Raw genomic sequence first — 19,953 nt, 5'->3', positions numbered from 1 at the left:
CTCAACCCCAATTCCCAGCCTTCTCCCTATAACTTTTAATGCCATGTCCAATCAAGAATCTATCAATCTTATCAAGAAACAAATACATATATTAAATTTATTTCGAATCCCATGGAGCATGTGGAGACCTTCCAATATACAGGCAGCCTTTCTTTCTTTTTTTTCTTTTTCTTTCTTTTCTTTTAGGTCGGGGTATGTATCGGGCGGAAGGGTTAAGGGAAGGGGGAAGGGTAGATATTATTATTCCATGTAATCAAGTTTGAAAATTGAATAAAAAAATTATTTAAAAAAAGAACCTATCAATCTCTGCCTTAAATACACCCAACGACCTCGCCTCCACATTCTTCCTTCTTCAGCGCTTACTCTTGCTCCTATCACCTTCCAGCTTCTTACTTCACCCCCTCTTCCACACCCACTCACCTGGTCTCGCCTATCACCAGCCAGCTTATACTCCTCCCTCCTCCCCTCATCTTGTTCTGGCTTCTGTCCCTTCCTTTCCAGTCCTGATGAAGGGTCATGGCCCAAAACAGATGCTGCCTGACCTTCTGAGGTTCTCGAGCATTTTGTGTGTGTGACATTCTCAGCATCATTGCATTTAATCTTGTTAACATTTTTTTTAAAAATCCATGGCACCATGTGGCCCCTGGAATGATACACCGTTTCAATGTTCAAGGGGCTTCCTCACCTGTCTCAGAACCCCCTCCATGTTCAGTAATTGAAGGAGCCAGAACTGGCCTGACGCTACAGAGCAGCATGTCCTCCTGTAGCCTGGACTTTGGCTGTTGGCAACATTCACTTACGGCCATCTCACTGTGGAAGACTGAGCTTCAGGTAGACCAAAGAGTGTCTTCCTCCAATTTAATGATCTTCCAGCATCTCAGTATTTATTTTAACAAAGCTTACTCATCACTCTGGGGAGAAGACCCCTGCCTGTTTGTAACGCGTGTGTAGTGCTGGTCGCCACACTCTTTATGAGAAGATCAAATTACATACTATTACACACTGAGGACCTTTAGAAGCTCTAGGTATCAGAAGGAGGCAGTGAATAGAAAACACACACTTCTGGAGGTAAGTTTGTTTTTAAAAAAATAGCAATATGTACAAAATATATACAAAATATTTATAAGCTAGAATAATTCAAAATTCCTACATTCTGTCTCAGGTTCCCAATCTCAGATAGCAAATGAAAACCAAATTCCTTTTTAGTTAGAATGAGTGAGATTCAGTAGAATAACCTTTATCCCTCCAGTTTTTCTAACTAATTAGATCTAGTAATACACACGAAATGCTGGAGGAATTCAGCAGGCCAGGCAGCATCTATGTAAAAGAACATAGTCGATGTTTCAGGCCAAGATCCTTCAGCCGGACTGGGGAAAAAAGATGAGTAGATTTAAAAGGTGGGGGAAGGATCAGAGAAACACAAGGTGAGAGGTGAAACTGGGAGGGGGAGGGGCGAAGTAAAGAGCTGAGCAGTTGATCAGTGAAAGTGATACAGGGCTGGAGAAGGGGAGTCTGATAGGAGAGGACAGAAGGCCTTGGAAGAAAGAAAAAGGGGGAGGAGCACCAAAGAGAGGTGATGGGCAGGCAAGGAGATAAGGTGAGAGAGGGAAAATGGATGGGGTAACAGTAAGGTGGGGGGCATTACTGGAAGTTTGAGAAATCGATGTTAAAGGCATCAGGTTGGAGGCTACCCAGAATATAAGGTGTTACCCGGAATATAAGGTGTTGTTCCTCCAACCTGAGTGTGGCCTTATCACGACAGTGGAGGAGGCCATGGAGAGACATATTGGAATGGGAAGTGGAATATGTATATGTATATGTACATATGTATATATGTGTGTGTGTGTGTGTGTGTGTGTGTGTGTGTGTGTGTGTGTGTGTATACGCACACCCCTTAACTCCTTTCACATCAATTCTCCAACATTCGGTAACTTATGTCTTTGCAAAAATAATCAGTTCTTCCAGAAAATCAAATTCAGATTCTTCGAATTAAAATTAGAAGAGGAGATGTCGGGGTAAGTTTTTTACACAGAGTGGCATGTGTATGGAATGGACTGTTGGTGACTGTGGTGGAGATGGATACGATGGGGTCTTTTAAGAGACTCCTGGATAGGTACATGGAGCTTAGAAAAATAGAGGGCTATGGGTAACCCTAGGTAATTTCTGAAGTAAGTACATGTTCGGCACAGCATTGTGGGCCGAAGGGCCTGTATTGTGCTGTAGGTTTTCTATGTTTCTAAAAATAAACATATACATCCAAACGTATTAAATCTTCTATGTCTTGAAACATTTCGTTCCCACGCTGGTGCTTCAATCTTGGGTCGTTCGCCATCTCGTTTCTTGGTTCATTGGATGAAATAGTGAGTCATCCACGGAAGGTCGATTCACAATACTTACACATAAAAACCTGACCTGTATACAACAGGATTACAATGCTTAAGTTTTTATGCACATTCTATTTTCTATTTCAAAATAACTCAATATCACACTGTCATTTCCAAATGTTTCTCAGTTACAACACTACTGAACATATTTCACATACAAATTATACACTCAGAACAATAAAAGCGTTTTAACTCACCAAATTCTTTTGTTTGATTTAACAGAACTAACTCCTGGTTACACGGTAGAGATCTTGGACATTTATCTCTGCCGATATTGTTTCTGTAGCTGCTGCTTGTTATAGCTGTAGTTTCATTAATCCTTTAACTGATATCGTCTCTCCTCTAGGGGTTTCACCCTGAGGATTTCCAGTAAGTAGGGTAGAGATACACACTACTAATTCCACTTTTAACAGTTTATATCTTTAGTTTCTAATAGTTTGCTGCATTTCTCTCACGTCTGCGCCTGTGTCAGCTACGCCTCATTCTCACATAGCTTTTTTTTTCCCCAAGCTCTTTTTAAAAAAAAATTCAGTAAACCTTGTTTTCATCCCTCCGCAGGTGGAGCTTTATAAAATCACGTCTTTGGGGTTTAATTAACTGAAGTTACATGTTCAGTTTATATCTTTAGGTATCATTTCTCAGTTGTGATATCATCTTGTAAATGTATTAAATCCATTTGGGTTCATTGTCATCTGCACAAGCCAATGTGTGCACAGGTGTAATGAAGAACTTTCAGCAGCGTCACAGGCACAGTACAGTGTCATATTATCAGAGGGTAACTCTTCCCCCAGGACACATGTAAACAGCTTTCACAGAAAACCATAAATTAGACATAAATTTCACAATTTTTTACTCGAAAGGACAGAGTTAGAACAAAAATAAGTCTATTTTAGTGTTTATGTTTTAGTGTATCTATTGTTTTTTTGTGATCTCAAAGACTGTTCAAGTCTTGGTGGCACATTAGTGTTGTGGTTAGCATGTTACAGCGCCAAAGATCTCTGTAAGGAGTCTGTACATTCTCCCCATGACCGTGTGGGTTTCCTCTGCGTCCTCCAGTTTCCTCCCATGTTCTGAGATGTACCGATTAGTAGATTAATTGGTCACACGGATGTAATTGGCGGTACGGGCTCGTTAGGCCGGAAGGGCTGTTACATTAAATATAAACCAGGGTGCAAAAGGAATTTCTCTTTAGAATCATAATCAGATTTATTATCACTGTCATATATGATGTGATATTTTGTGACAACAGTACAGTGCAAAGATATAAAATTGCTATAATATAAAATAATAGTAAGTTCAACATAACATTGAAGGTATTTCTGTTTCTGATGCACGGTCTCCTGTACTGCCCAGTGAGAGTGTCTCACTCCCCAGAGACTCCTGCAGTCATCAGCACTCTGCAGCTAGTAACAACAAGATAGGTGATAAATCGGTCACACTTTAGGTGTCTCTTGCAAATTTATGTGTCACACTTTGTAATGAAGCAAATTGAGAGCACAAGTTCCTGCTGGATGAGTAACCGGGAAGGAATTATTTTTCCATTCAGAGCAAAGGGTTTTTATTGAGAGGAACTGTTTTTGCCGTCAGGAGTACCAGAGGGCACGGAAAAATGTGATCAGTAAAGGAAGGGAGAGGAATAACATCTTTTATTTCCATAGAGATTTGGAGTGAGCTGTCTGCACAGGCCCAGAATCAACTCTCAGGGTTCAAGTTCAAGTTCCAGTTTAATTATCATTCAAACATACACATGATTGAAGTAGCCAAACAAAATACCATTCCTCCAGGGCCAAGGTGCAAAACACAGAACCAACAGTCAGATACACATTTATTTATTTGTGTGTGTGTGTGTGTGTGTGTGTGTCTTGCTCTCTCTTCTCTCTCTCTCTCTCTCTCTATCTGTATATATATCTATTTATCTCTCTATTTATCGATCTACCTCTCTCTCCTTCTGCTCTGCCCTGCAATCCCCCAATTTAATCCTAGCCTAATCATGGCCAGTTAACCTACCAAACGGTATGTCTTTAGACTGTGAGAGGAAATTGGAGCGCCCATAAGAAATCTACATGCTTTCAAGGGGAGAACTGCTTCTAGGCAGCGGTGGGAATTGAACTCATGATGTAAAGAGTTGTGCAAACCACTACACTACCATGCCACTCTTAGTGTGTATAATTATGATAGGAGAAAAACATATAGTTGCAAAAGTCCCTGAGTGTCGTGGCCTGTGGATTGATGGTGCATGGATGTTGTCCTGGAGCCATGTTTCTGCAAGAACAAGTCCACAGTAGTTCCTCATATTGCATAGTGCAGCCGGGAATGATGGGAATCCAGCTTGTCTTCCACTGAGCGAACACTGGAAGGCAGCACCGATGGGAGGAGCTAGCCCCCAACCCAGCATGAACTCCAGCAGCACACAGCCAGTTCTGGCGTCTCCTTCCTCAATGAGGACATGTGCTGTCAGGGGAGGTTGGACATACTGCGGTTGTTTTCTCTGGAGCAGCAGAGTCTGAGGAGAGATTCAGTAGAGGTTTATAAGATCATTTATAAGATTACCCAGTATATTTTCCCAGGATTAAAATATATGGTACAAATGGTCAGGTATTCAGGTTGAGAGGGCTAAGTTGAGGTGAAATGCATTGCCAGAGGTAGTGGTGGAAGCAGGTAGCGTTGGGAGTAATTTAAGGGACATTTGGACAGGTACATGAGGATTGCACAGAAGAAGACTATACAGTTTAATATCTGGCTAAAGAGTTTGTGTAGTCATAGTCATACTTTATTGATCCCGGGGGAAACTGGTTTTCGTTACAGTTGCACCATAAATAATAAATAGTAATAAAACCATAAATAGTTAAGTAGTAATATGTAAATTATGCCAGGAAATAAGTCCAGGACCAGCCTATTGGTTCAGGGTGTCTGACCCTCCAAGGGAGGAGTTGTAAAGTTTGATGGCCACAGGCAGGAATGACTTCCTATGACGCTCTGTGTTGCATCTCGGTGGAATGAGTCTCTGGCTGAATGTACTCCTGTGCCCACCCAGTACATTATATAGTGGATGGGAGACATTGTCCAAGATGGCATGCAACTTGGACAGTATCCTCTTTTCAGACACCACCGTCAGAGAGTCCAGTTCCATCCCCACAACATCACTGGCCTAAGTTTGTTGATTCTGTTGGTGTCTGCTACCCTCAGCCTGCTGCCCCAGCATACAATAGCAAACATGATCGCACTGGCCACCACAGACTCGTAGAACATCCTCAGCATCGTCCGGCAGATGTTAAAGGACTTCAGTCTCCTCAGGAAATAGAGATGGCTCTGACCCTTCTTGTAGACGGCCTCAGTGTACTTTGACCAGTCCAGTTTATTGTCAACTCGTATCCCTAGGTATTTGTAATCCTCCACCATGTCCACACTGACCCCCTGGATGGACACAGGGATAGGAGGAAAGGCATAAAGTGTTTGGATCATTGGGTTCTCTTCCAGGGAAGGTGGAACCTGTACAGAAGGGATGGCTTGCACCGGAACTGGAGGGGGACTAATATCCCAGCAGGAAGATTTGTTAATACTGCACGGTAGAGTTTAAACTAGAGTTGTAGGAAGATGGGACAGAGTGCCAGAACAGTTAGTGAAGAGTTTGTGGAGGTAGATGTTGGTAAGACCTCAGACAAAGTTAGGAATCAAAAGGTTGAACATGTTGCGACTAGTGTCCTGAGCGGTGTATATTTCCGTGCAAGAAGTATCGTAGGAAAGCGGATAATAGTGCTGAAGATGAGGTAGCTGGTTTACAAACAGGGGCAATGGGTAGTGAAGGGAGGCTACTGATAGGGCAAAATTGCAGTCAACAGGATGAGTTGCAACGTAAAAGGTGGACAGAATCAAGAAGGATGAATACAGGACTGAAGGTGTTGTACTTGAATACGCCACGCACAGTATACGGAATAAGGTAAATGAACTTGCAGCACAATTAAAGATTGGCAGGTATGATGTCATGGGCATCACTGAATCATGGCTGAAAGAAAACTTATAGCTGGGAGCTTAATAAAGGATACACATATCAAAAAGACAGGCAGGAAGGCAGAGGGGGTGGCATTGCTCTGTTGGTAAAAGATGAAATCAAATCATTAGAAAGAGGTGACACATGGTCAGAAGGTGTTGAATCATCGTGGATAGAGCTAAGGAATAGCAAGGTATAAAGACCCAGACGGGAGTTGTATACAGACCCCCAAACTATTGTAAGGATGTGGTCTACAAATTACAATGAGAGATAGAAAATGTTTGCTAAAAGGGCAATATTAGAATCTACATGGGGGACTTCAATGGGTAGGTAGATTGGGAAAATCAGGTTGGTGCTGGACTGAAGGCGGGGGAATTTCTAGAATGCCTACGAGATAGCTTTTTAGTGCAGCTTGTAGTTGAGCCCACCAGGGAATCAGCTATTTTGGACTGGGTGTTATGCAATGAAAGAGAATTGATTAGAGAGCTTAAGGGCAAGTGATCATAATATGATCAAATTCACTCTGAAATTTAAGAAGGAGAAGCTGAAGTCAGATGTATCAGTATTACAGTGGAGTAAAGGGAATTACAGAGGCATGAGAGAGGAGTTGGCCAGAATGGACTGGAAAAGAACACTGGCAGAGATGAAGACAGAGCAGTAATGGCTGGAATTTCTGGAAGCAATCCGGAAGGCACGGGATATATACATTCCAAAGAGGAAGAAGTATTCTAAAGGCAAGATGAAACAACCGTGGCTAACAAAAGAAATCAAAGCCAGCATGAAAGCCAAAGAGAGGGAATATAATAAAGCAAAAATTAATGGGAAGTTAGAGAATTGGGAAGCTTTTAAAAACCAACAGAAGGCAACTAAAAAGTAATTAAGAATGTAAAGACGGAATACAAAAGTAAGCTAGCCAGTAATATTAAAGAGGATACCAAAAGTTTCTTCAGATACATTAAGTGTAAAGAGAGGCGAGAGGCGATATCGGACTGATGGAAAGTGATGCTGAAGAGGTAGTAATGGGGGACAACAAAATGGTGGATGAACTGAATAAGTATTTTGCATCAGTCTTCACTGTGGAAGACACTAGCAGTATGGTGGAAGTTCCAGGTGTCAGAGGGCATGAAGTATGTGAAGTTACCATAACTAGAGAGAAAGTTCTTGGGAAACTGAAAGTTCTGAAGGTGGATAAGTCACCTGGACCAGATGGTATAGAAACATAGAAACATAGAAAATAGGTGCAGGAGTAGGCCATTCGGCCCTTCGAGCCTGCACCGCCATTTATTATGATCATGGCTGATCATCCAACTCAGAACCCAGCCTTCCCTCCATACCCCCTGACCCCTGTAGCCACAAGGGCCATATCTAACTCCCTCTTAAACATAGCCAATGAACTGGCCTCAACAGTTTGCTGTGGCAGAGAATTCCACAGATTCACCACCCTCTGTGTGAAGAAGTTTTTCCTAATCTCGGTCCTAAAAGGCTTCCCCTCTATCCTCAAACTGTGACCCCTCGTTCTGGACCTCCCCAACATCGGGAACAATCTTCCCGCATCTAGCCTGTCCAATCCCTTTAGGATCTTATACGTTTCAATCAGATCCCCCCTCAATCTTCTAAATTCCAACGAGTACAAGCCCAGTTCATCCAGTCTTTCTTCATATGAAAGACCTGCCATCCCAGGAATCAATCTGGTGAACCTTCTTTGTACTCCCTCTATGGCAAAGATGTCTTTCCTCAGATTAGGGGACCAAAACTGCACACAATACTCCAGGTGTGGTCTCACCAAGGCCTTGTACAACTGCAGTAGTACCTCCCTGCTCCTGTACTCGAATCCTCTCGCTATAAATGCCAGCATACTGTTCGCCTTTTTCACCGCCTGCTGTACCTGCATGCCCACTTTCAATGACTGGTGTATAATGACACCCAGGTCCCGTTGCACCTCCCCTTTTCCTAATCGGCCACCATTCAGATAATAATCTGTTTTCCTATTTTTGCCACCAAAGTGGATAACTTCACATTTATCCACATTAAATTGCATCTGCCATGAGTTTGCCCACTCACCCAACCTATCCAAGTCACCCTGCATCCTCTTAGCATCCTCCTCACTGCTAACACTGCCACCCAGCTTCGTGTCATCCGCAAACTTGGAGATGCTGCATTTAATTCCCTCATCCAAGTCATTAGTATATATTGTAAACAACTGGGGTCCCAGCACTGAGCCTTGCGGTACCCCACTAGTCACTGCCTGCCATTCTGAAAAGGTCCCGTTTATTCCCACTCTTTGCTTCCTGTCTGCTAACCAATTCTCCACCCACACCAATACCTTACCCCCAATACCGTGTGCTTTAAGTTTGCACACTAATCTCCTGTGTGGGACCTTGTCAAAAGCCTTTTGAAAATCCAAATATACCACATCCACTGGTTCTCCCCTATCCACTCTACTAGTTACATCCTCAAAAAATTCTATGAGATTCGTCAGACATGATTTTCCTTTCACAAATCCATGCTGACTTTGTCCGATGATTTCACCGCTTTCCAAATGTGCTGTTATCACATCCTTGATAACTGACTCCAGCAGTTTCCCCACCACCGACGTTAGGCTAACCGGCCTATAATTCCCCGGTTTCTCTCTCCCTCCTTTTTTAAAAAGTGGGGTTACATTAGCCACCCTCCAATCCTCAGGAACTAGTCCAGAATCTAACGAGTTCTGAAAAATTATCACTAATGCATCCTAGGTATATACCTAGAGTTCTGAAAGAGGTGGCTGAAGAAATTATGGAAGCATTAGTAATAATCTTTCAAGAATCACTAGGTTCTGGAGTGGTTCTGGAAGACTGGAATATTGCAAATGTCACGACACTCTTCAAGAAGGGAAGAGAGGCAGAAGAAAGGAAACTATTGGCCAGTTAGTCTGACCTCAGTGGTTGGGAAGATGTTGAAGTCGATAATTAAGGATGAGGTCTCAAGGTTACTTGGATGCACTTGATAAAATGGGCCATAGTCAGCATGGTTTCCTCAAGGGAAAATCATGCCTGTTCAAATCTGTTGGAATTCTTTGTTGAAATAGCAAGCAGGATAAACAAAGGAGAATTGGTTGATGTTGTGTCTTAAATTTTCAGAGGTGTTTGACAAGGTGTCACACATGAGGCTGCTTAGTAAATTATGATCCTGGTATTACAGGAAAGATTCTAGCATAGATAAAGCAGTGGCTATTGGCAGGAGGCAAAGAGTGGTAATAAGGGGAGCCTTTTCTAGCTGGCTGCTGGTGACTGATGGTGTTTCACAGGGTTCTGTGTTCAGACTGATTCTTTTTACATTATATGTCAATGATTTGGATGATGGAATTGATGGCTTTGTTGCAAAGTTTGCAGATGATATGAAGATAGGTGGAGGGGCAGGTAGTTTTGAGGAAGTCGAGTGGCTACAGAAGGACTGAGACAGATTAGGAGAATGAGCATAGAAATGGCAGATGGAATACAGTGTCAGGATGTGTACAGTCATGCACTACGGCCAAAGGAGTGAAAGGGTTGACTATTTTCTAAGTGGATAGAGAGTGCAAAAAACTGAGGCACAAAGGGAGTTTGGAGTCTTTGTGCAGAATTCCCTAAGGGTTAATTTGCAGATTGAGTCTGTGGTGAGAAAGGCAAATGCGATGTTAGCATTCATTTCAAGAGGATTAGAATATAAAAGCATGGATGTAAAGTTGAGACTTTATAAAGCACTGGTGAGTCCTCACTTGGTGTATTGTGAGCAGGTTTAGGTCCCTTATTAAAAAAAGGACATGCTGAAACTGGGTTTGGGTTCAAAGGAGGTTCACAAAAATGATTCTAGGATTGAATGGCTTGTCATACGAAGAGTATTTGACGGCTCTGGGCCTGTATTCACTGGAATTCAGAAGAATGAGGGATGATCTAATTGAAACCTCTCAAATGGTGAAAGGTCTTGATAGAGTGGATATGGAGAGCAAGCTTCCTATGGTGGAAGAGACTAAGACTGGAGGACACAGCCTCAGAATAGAAGCCCGTCCTTTTAGAACAGAGATGTGGAGGAATTTCTTTAGCCTGAGAATGGTGAATCTATGGAATTCTTCCTCAAGCAACTGTGGAGGCTAAGTATTTATGTATATTTAAGGCTGAGGTTGGCAGGTTCTTGATTTGTTAGGGCATGAAAGGACCTGTTTTGAAGGCAAGGGATTGGACTGAAAGGAAAAATGGATCAGCCATGATGAAATGGCGGAGCAGATTCGATGGGCCAGATGGCCTAATTTTGCTCCTATATTTTATGGTCGTGAATTAGTTCGGCACAATATTGCTGAAGGGCCTGTCATGTGCTGTGCAATGCACAAAATACTGTGGGTATGCAGCATGTCGGGCAGCATCTGTGGAGGGGAATAAACAGTTGATGGATCGGGCTGAGACCCTTCATCAGGTTCCCTTGAGAAGGGGTGGTCATTTCTCCGGCAGTTTGAACAGGGCACGACTGCGCAAGTGCATGAAAGTCGGTCTATGAGACAGCGGGAGAATTTAAAAAGTGAGCAGATTAATGGAGCGGGCGACGTAGTTGTAGGTGACGGAGTAGTGGGAGACAGAGTAGGAAGGCTTTGGCTCAAGAGGCTTCGGCGAGCAGAGGCTGAGGACGAGCTTGCTCCCAGTGAGGTAAGGCCAGGTCTGCGCAGGTGCGTGACCTCAGAGTGCGGAAGGCTTAAAAGAAACACCGACATATCCAGCGGGCAGTGGAGTGAGAGAGTGCAGAGTGATAGGGCTTTGGCTCAACGTGCTTAGGCAGAAACAGGAAGAGGCTTCCTGCGACCGTTGAATCTCATAGTAAAGAGGTAAGTTACAGGTTTACTTATTTAGTAATAACAGTAGCATTAGAGGTATGCATCTAGGATTGGTGTTTTGCTTGGAGTGCCAGATGTGGGGACCCCGGGAGACTCCCAGCCTCCCCAGGGATTACATCTGCACCAGCTGCATTGAGATGAGGCTCCTTAAGGACCTTGTTAAGAATCTGGAGCTACAACTTGATGACTTTCAGCTAATTAGGGAAAGTGAGGAGGTGATTGATAATACCTATAGAGAGATAGTGGACAGCACCTCTGTGACAGTCCCCCTCAGAAATCAATATATCGTTTTAGATACTGTTGGAGAGGTTGACCTGATAGAGGAAGACCACAGCGAACGGGACTTTGGCACTCTGCCCAGTGCCGTGATTAAGAGAGCAAGGAGAAATGCAGTAGTTATAGGGGATTCCATAGTGAGGGGAACAGACAAAAGATTCTGCGAACCAGACAAGGATACCCAGATGGTGTGTTGCCTCCCTGGTGCCAGGGTACGGGATGTCTCAGATCGGGTCCAGAGTATTCTGAGGAGAGAGGGCGAGCAGCCAGAAGTCTTGGTACATATTGGTGCCAATAACATAGACAGGAAAAGAGAGGAGGTCCTGAAGGAAGATTACTGGGAGCTAGGAAGAAAATTGAAAAGCCGGACCTCCAGAGTAATAATCTCAGGGTTACTGCCTGAGCCACGCGCTATAAGGTTCGTCCGTCGATGAAGACCTCGACACCATTAGTACTTTTTTTTTACGAGTTCGAGTTGCTAGCTCGACACTCAACCCGGCACAGATGGAAAGCGTGCCCAGGACTGGCCCGACTGGATTTGAACTCAGAAATCTTCACTCTGGAGTCCGGCGCTGATGTCACTGCACCACCAGCCGGCAATTGATGGTGTTGAGACTAACGCTTGATTTGGATTTAAGTGAGGGAGAGTTGCGCAGCGTCAGCCTCACTCTCTCTTCCCAATTCCCATCTGGATCAAGTGGCAAGACGAGTCGAGATGGCTGGAGATGGGACTAATCGCAGTGGATGACCAGGATGTCTTCTGTATCTTGTCCTGTTCTATACGTTCCACGACGCTGGCAGACACCGCCTTCTTGACCGTTGGACCTTCCATTGGTCTCGTCCGCTCAATCCACCGCAGTCTGTCTTCACACGCTGGGATGGACAGCTCCCGATCTCACTGAGGGTTTGAGACCCATCGGCTACCCTCACCTGGTTTAGCCGGCTTGTCGAAGCCGTCGCCAGGGGTGTGGCCGCTGTCGCATGCAAACAGCTATGAGGAGCCACAGGTGAGAGCTGAGTGCCAGGTGGGAACCAAAGGTGGACTAACTGCCCTGAGAAGGACACGACATGTTCCCTCACCAGAGGTGCTACCCCTCCCTGACGCCCCATATACCCACGCGCTAATGAAGGTAAGAATAGCAGAATTAAGCAGATGAATGTGTGGCTAAGTAACTGGTGCAGGGGGCAGGGCTTCAAATTCTTGGATCATTGGGATCTATTTTGGGGGAGGTATGACTTGTACAAAAACGATGGGTTACACCTGAACTCAGAGGGTATTAATATTCTGGCGGGATTGTTTAATATAGCTGTTAGGGAGGGTTTAAACTAAGTTGGCAGGGGGAAGGAAACCAGGGTGTTAGGGTCGAGGAGGAGGAAAATAGAAATAAGTCAAAGATACTGTGCAGTAAAGATGGCAAGAAGGACAGGCAGGTGAATAGACAGGATAATTTGCTGTGTGATAGAAATATAACAAAATTGGTAACAGATACTGATCTAAATGTACTGTACTTAAATACACGCAGCATTAGAAATAAAGTGGATGACCTTGTTGTACAGCTACAGGTTAAAAGATATGACATTGTGGCCATCACCGAGTCATGGCTAAATGATGGATGTGATTGGGAGCTGAATGTCCAAGGATACACAGTGTATAGGAAAGATAGGAAGGTAGGTAAAGGAGGTGGCGTGGCCCTGATGGTAAGTAACAATATCAAATCACTAGAAAGAAGGGACATAGGATCAGAAGCGGTAGAATCCTCATGGGTCGAGTTAAGAAATGGCAAGGGTAAAAAGACACCAATAGCAGTTATATACAGGCCTCCAAACAGCAGCCGGGATGTGGACTACAAGTTACAGCTGGAAATCGAAAAAGCGTGTCAGAAGGAAAATGTCAAGATAATTATGGGGGATTTTAATATGAAAGTGGATTGGGAAAGTCAGGAAGGTACTGGATCTCATGAGAGGGAGTTTGTAGAATGCCTACGGGATGGCTTTTTGGAGCAGCTTGTCCATAAGCCCACCGGGGATCAGCTGTTTTGGGTGCTGTGTAATGAACCTGAGGCAATTAGGGAGCTGGAGGTAACGGAACCCCTTGGAAGTGGTGATCATAATATGACTGAGTTCAGTTTCAAATTTGAAAAGGAGAACTGGTATCGGGTGTATCGATATTTCAGTGGAACAAAGGAAATTACAGTGGTTTGAGAGAGGAACTGGCCCAAGTCGATTGGAAAAGTAAGCTAGATGGAGGGACAGTTGAGCAGAATTGGATGAAATTCCTACAAGAAATAAGGAGAGTGCAGGAAAAATGTATTCCAAGAAAAAAGAAAATCGTGAATGGAAAAATGGCACAAGTGTGGCTAACGAGAGAGGTTAAGGCTAAAATAAAAGCAAAAGAGACGGTGTAGAAGGAAGCAAAAATTAGTGGGAAAACTGAGGATTGGACGACTTTTAAAAACTTACAGAAGGAAACTAAGAAAGTCATTAGGAAAGAAAAGATGAATTATGAAAGGAAGTTGGCAATTAACATAAAAAAGGATACTAAGAGTTATTTTAAATATATGAAGAGTAAAAGAGTGACACAGGTAGATATAGGACCAATTGAAAATGATGCTGGAGAAATTATAATGGGTAACAAAGAGATAGCAGAGGAACTAAATGAGTATTTTGCATCAGCCTTCACAGTGGAAGACACTAGCAACATACCTGATAGCCAGAGGTCTCAGGGAATTGAATTAGGTACAGTCAAGATTACTAGAGAGAAAGTGCTTGGGAAGCTAAATGGACTAAGAATAGATAAGTCTCCCAGACCAGGTGAAGTGCACCACAGGTTCTGAAAGAGATGGCTTTGGAGATTGTGGAGGCATTGGAAATGATCTTCCAGAAATCAATAGACTCTGGCATGGTTCCGGAGGACTGGAAGGTCGCAAATGTAGTTCCGCTGTTTAAGAAAGGAGGGAGGCAGCAAAAAGAAAATTACAGACCTATTAGTCTGACATCGGCAGTTCGAAAGTTATTGGAGTCGATCCTCAAGGACGAGGTTATGAAATACCTCGAGGTGCATGACAAGATAGGCCCAAGCCAGCATGGTTTCATGGAGGGAAGATCCTGCCTCACCAACCTATTGAATTTTTTAGGTAACCTCAAATAAGATTGATAAGGGAGAGGGTGTGGATGTTGTGTATTTGGATTTTCAAAAGGCCTTCGATAAGGTGCCACATAGAGGCTGCTTAATTAGATGAGAGCCCATGGAATTACAGGAAAGATGTTGGAATGGTCACAGTCATAGTGATCCCGGGGGAAATTGGTTTTCGTTACAGTTGCACCATAAATAATTAAGTAGCAATAAACCATAAATAATTAAATAGTAATATGTAAATTATGCCAGGAAATAAGTCCAGGACCAGCCTATTGGCTCAGGGTGTCTGACCCTCCAAGGGAGGACTTTTAAAGTTTTATGGCCACAGGCAGGAATGACTTCCTATGACGCTCTGCGTTGCATCTCGGTGGAATGAGTCTCTGGCTGAATGTACTCCTGTGCCCAACCAGTACATTATGTAGTGGATGGGAGACATTGTCCAAGATGGCATGCAACTTGGACAGCATCCTCTTTTCAGACACCACCATGAGAGAGTCCAGTTCCATCCCCACAACATCACTGGCCTTACGAATGAGTTTGTTGATTCTGTTGGTGTCTGCCACCCTCAACCTGCTGCCCCAGCACACAACAGCAAACATGATAGCACTGGTCACCACAGACTCGTAGAACATCCTCAGCATCGTCCAAAAGGTGTTAAAGGACCTCAGTCTCCTCAGGAAATAGAGACGGCTCTGACCCTTCTTGTAGACAGCCTCACTGTTCCTTGACCAGTGCAGTTTATTGTCAATTCGTATCCCCAGGTATCATCAGCTCCTTAGTCTTTTTCACATTAAACTGCGGATAATTCTGCTCACACCATGTGACAAAATTTTCTACCATAGCCCTGTACTCAGCCTCATCTCCCTTGCTGATGCATCCAACTATGGCAGAGTCATCAAAAAACTTTTGAAAATGACAAGAATGGGTGGAGCATTGGCTGATAGAAAGAAAACAAAGGGTGGGAATAAAGGGATCCGATTCTGATTGGTTGCCGGTTACTAGTGATGTTCTGCAGGGGTCGGTGTTGGGGCCGCTTCTTTTCACAATGTATATCGATGATTTAGATTATGGATTAAATGGTTTTGTGCCTAAATTTGCGGATGACACCAAGATAGGTGGAGGAGCAGGAAGGGTCGAAGAAACGGAAAGGTTGCAGAGAGACTTGGTCAGTTTAGGAGAGTGGGCAAAGAAATGGTAGATGAAATGCAATGTTGAGAAATGTACAGTTGTACATTTTGGAAGAAGAAATACTCGGGCAGATTATTATTTAGATGGGGAGAAAATTCAAAAATCGGAAGTGCAAAGGGACTTGGGGATCCTCGTGCAGGATACCTTAAAGGTTAACCACCAGGTTGGATCAGCAGTAAGGAAAGCGAATGCTAGGTTGGCATTCATTTCAAGAGGAATAGTGTATAAGAGTAAGGAGGTGTTGATGAGGCTCTATGGGGCACTGGTGAGACCTCATTTGGAATACTGTGTGCAATTTTGGGCCCCCTATCTTAGAAGGAATGTTCTGATGTTAGAGAGAGTTCAGAGAAGATTTACGAGGATGATTCCTGGAACGCAGGGGCTAACATATGAGGAGTGTTTGTCGGCTCTTGGACTGTATTCATTAGAGTATAGAAGAATGAGAGGGGATCTCATAGAAACATTTCGAATGTTGAAAGGGTTGGACAGAGTAGATGTGGAAAGGCTGTTTCCCTTGGTGGGTGAGTCCAGGACAAGAGGCCACAGTCTTAGAATTAGAAGCTACCCATTTAAATCAGAGATGAGGAGAATTTTTTTTTAGCCAGAGGGTCGTGGATTCATGGAATTCGTTGCCACATACAGCTGTGGAGGCCCGATCATTGAGAGTGTTTAAGGAGGAGATTGATAGCTATCTAATTAGTCAGGGTATCAAGGGATATGGGGAAAAAGCTGGAAATTGGAACTAGATGGGAGAATAGTTTAGCTCATGGTGGAGTGGCGGAGCAGACACGATGGGCCAAATGGCCTACTTCTGCTCCTTTGTCTTGTGATCTTGTGACCTTCCATAGGTACTGCTGAGCTCCTCCAGCATATGCAGAATGTCTTGTGTTTCTGTCCTATCATGTACTGTACTATGACTGTAAATTGTGTATTCTGGTTCCCTTTGGTTGAGGAAAACTCATCTAAGATTTCCTTCACCAGAAGCCAACGCTCTCACAGAAATGGCCCTTTTATGGAGCAGCATCCAATCGATCACCAGGTACTTTACAAGGTCAGGAGTCAGAGTGAGAAGCCTGTGACCTTTTACATCCATCCAAGCTAAGCTTTCTTCCCACTGCTGCCATCAGAAAGGACAGGCGCCTTAGATCCCACAGCTTCATATTCGGGAGCAGTTATTACCCAACAACCATCAGGCTCCAGCACCAGTGTGGATAACTTCACTCACCACAACAATGAACTGACTCCACAACGTATAGATTCACTTTCAAGGACTCTATAACTCATGTTCTAAATATTATTCTTTTATTATTATTATTGTATTTGCACAGTTCTCTTTTGCACATTGGTTGCTTGGCCATCTTTGTTTGTAGGTGTAGTTTTTCATTGATTCTGTTGCATTTCTTTGTTCTACTGTGACTCTGCAAAGAAATGAATCTCAGGGTAGTGTACAATTTACGTACTTTGATAATAAATTTACTTTGAACTTTGAACTTTTATGATATTTATCCTGAGCACTATACAATTGATTCTGTCCAGAGCAGCCTTTAATCACTGATTTCTTTTCTTCCTCAGATTCCCAAATGAAATTCAGTCAGGGTTGCTGGAAGTCATTGCTCCCTCAGTGAACTACTACCCTGACTTCTCCCATCTGAAGGAAACATTCGGTGATCCCAAGGAAAGGGTCAGGTAAATTCAACTGAATGCACTGAGAAGTTGTACATGTTTGCGTTGCCAATTTCTGTAGCTCACATGAAAAATGCACCCTGATTTTCAATACATCTGAAAGTGAATAAACATTGATTTCTCTTCAAATCCATTACCTAACATTCAAATTCAGACTAATAAATAGTTTGGCTAATAAACTTTGCAATGCCTCAGGCAGGAATTTTAATGAAACTTAAATCCATTTGCTTGAGGCTGTAAGAAGTTTCATTTGACGGTTTGGTAATTTTATTTCAACACCAGTAAGAAAATAAATTATTAAGGAGGAAAAATAGTTATGTCATGTTTTTCATGTACTTAGTGTCCAATGTGGTTCACAGCCAGAGCATTTTTATGAACTGTAGTCAGCGTTCATGAAGACAGGCAGAACTCGTTTCTAAAGTTAAAGATTCTTATAACAATAGAAATAAACATCAGTGCTGGTGTGTCTTTTAACTTGATGATTCATAAGACCACGAGACATAGGAACAGGATGAGGCCACTGGGCCCATTGAATCTGACCTTCCATTCAATTGTGGGTGATTTATTATCCCTCTCAACTCCATTCTTCTCCCTGTAACCTTTGACGCCCTGACTGATCCAGAACCTATCAACCTCCACTTTAAATATATCCAGTGACTTGGCCTCCAGAGCCATCTGTGGCAATGAATTCCACAGATTCACCACCCTCTGGCTAAAGAAATTCCTCCTTTTTTTTTCTGAATAGCTGTCCCTTTTTTTCTGAGGCTGTGCTAGCCTTCTCAACTTTGACACATCCTCTCCACATCCACTCTTTCAATATTCAATGAGATTTCCCCTCATTCTTCTAAACTCCAGTGAGTACAGACCCAGAGCCTCATACATTAACCCTTTCATTCCTGGGATCTTTTTGTGAAACTCCTCTGGACACACTCCCAATGCCTGCACTGATTCCACTTCAGTATGAACGAGGTTTAACTTAAGCAAGGCATGACACGATTCTAACAATCTAATGTTGAAATGCAACAGATTTACTAATAAGTTTTGCTTTAAGGTTAGAATTAACTTAATTTGTCATACATCTGTCAAAACATAGTGAAATGCAAAGCTTGCGTGAATGACCAACACAGTCCGAGGGTGTACTGGGGCAGCCCACAAGTATCGCAGTGCTTTTGGCACCAATGTAGCATGTCCACAGCTTACTAACAGCTTACTAACCCTAGCCCATATACACCTTTAGAATACGGGAGGAAACCTGTGTGGTTATGGAGAGAGCCCACGGGGACAGCCCTGTCCATCAGGGAACCAGCCCTCCCCACATCTACATGGAAAGCAGCATCCATTATCAGGGACCCCCCCCCCCCAATCATCCAAGCCATGCTCTCTTCTTGCCGCTGAAAGTACAGGAGCCTCAGGACTCACACCATCGGGTTCAGGAATATTTATTACCTCTCAACCATCAGGCTGCTGAATCAGAGCGGATAACTTCACTCAACCTCACTTGCCTCGTCACTGAACAGTTCCCCACAACCTAGCGATTCACTTTTAAGGACTCTATATCTCATGTTTTTGATATGTGTTGCTTATGTATTTATTATTATTATTATTTATTTTTTCTCAGCTCAAGCTGGTAAAACCTGAGGTAGAGATATAGCCAAACAAGCTCATTTGTCAATTGCTAGGAATTTTTGGATTATTCTAGTGGTGATTAGTATTGTGGCTTTCTGAAGATTTATATAGATATTGTTTGTAGGCTTAATTGGTTAATGCTATTGTTGGCATTATGTCGACAACAACATTGTGGGCTGAAGGGCCTGTAATGTGCTGTAAATTTCTATGTACAGTGAATTTGGGATGATACTAGTTGTAGATATTACTATTGGGACAATATATATCCTGTTCATGTTCCAAAGACTTTTTATTTCCTCTTTTAATTGCGCGGGAGGAGAGAGTGCAGCGCACCGCGCGTGCGCAGCCCTCCGGTGAAAAATGATATTGTATCGGTTAAATAGGGGCCATGGACAATTCTGATTTGATGGAGACAGTCGTGAAAGCACAGAGGAACATCTGGAGAAATTTCTGAAACATCCGTTCGCTGCTGTCGTTACTGCGCAATCGTGAATCTTCCGGAGGGAAGGCCTCAAAATCCCCAGCCTTGCCTGCTGTTGGCGACGGAGGTTGACGTCGAATCACTTGGATAGAGATGGTGCTCGGTACGCGGTGTCGGAGAGCTGATCGGAGGCTCGAAGTTTTCGGACGACTCAGAGTCGGACTGTGGTCGGGCATGGCAGGGAGAGTTTTTCATCCTTCTCCCGTCTGTGTGAGATGTGGGACATTTGAGAGACTTTGAAACTTTTACTGTGCTCATGGACTGTTCTTCATCAAGTTATGGTATTGTTGCACTGTTGTAACTATATGTTATAATTATGTGTCTTTTGTTAGTTTTCTTAGTCTTGGTCTG

The 19,953-nt window shown here is 43.3% G+C and overlaps 1 protein-coding gene across 1 annotated transcript in view; it reads left to right on the top strand.

Annotated features, from left to right (window-relative positions):
* The window catches only part of mgat4b (alpha-1,3-mannosyl-glycoprotein 4-beta-N-acetylglucosaminyltransferase B), a 340,217-nt gene that overhangs the window by 197,430 nt on the left and 122,834 nt on the right, over positions 1-19,953 (top strand). Inside the window, exon 6 of the mRNA XM_063053065.1 lies at positions 17,385-17,498. Coding sequence (XP_062909135.1) covers positions 17,385-17,498 — 114 coding nt within the window. The remainder of the gene's footprint in view (positions 1-17,384; positions 17,499-19,953) is intronic.

The sequence above is a fragment of the Mobula hypostoma genome, chromosome 7 (assembly GCF_963921235.1).
Source record: "Mobula hypostoma chromosome 7, sMobHyp1.1, whole genome shotgun sequence".
Lineage (NCBI taxonomy): Eukaryota > Metazoa > Chordata > Chondrichthyes > Myliobatiformes > Myliobatidae > Mobula > Mobula hypostoma.
This window is presented reverse-complemented; position numbering and strand designations above follow the sequence as displayed.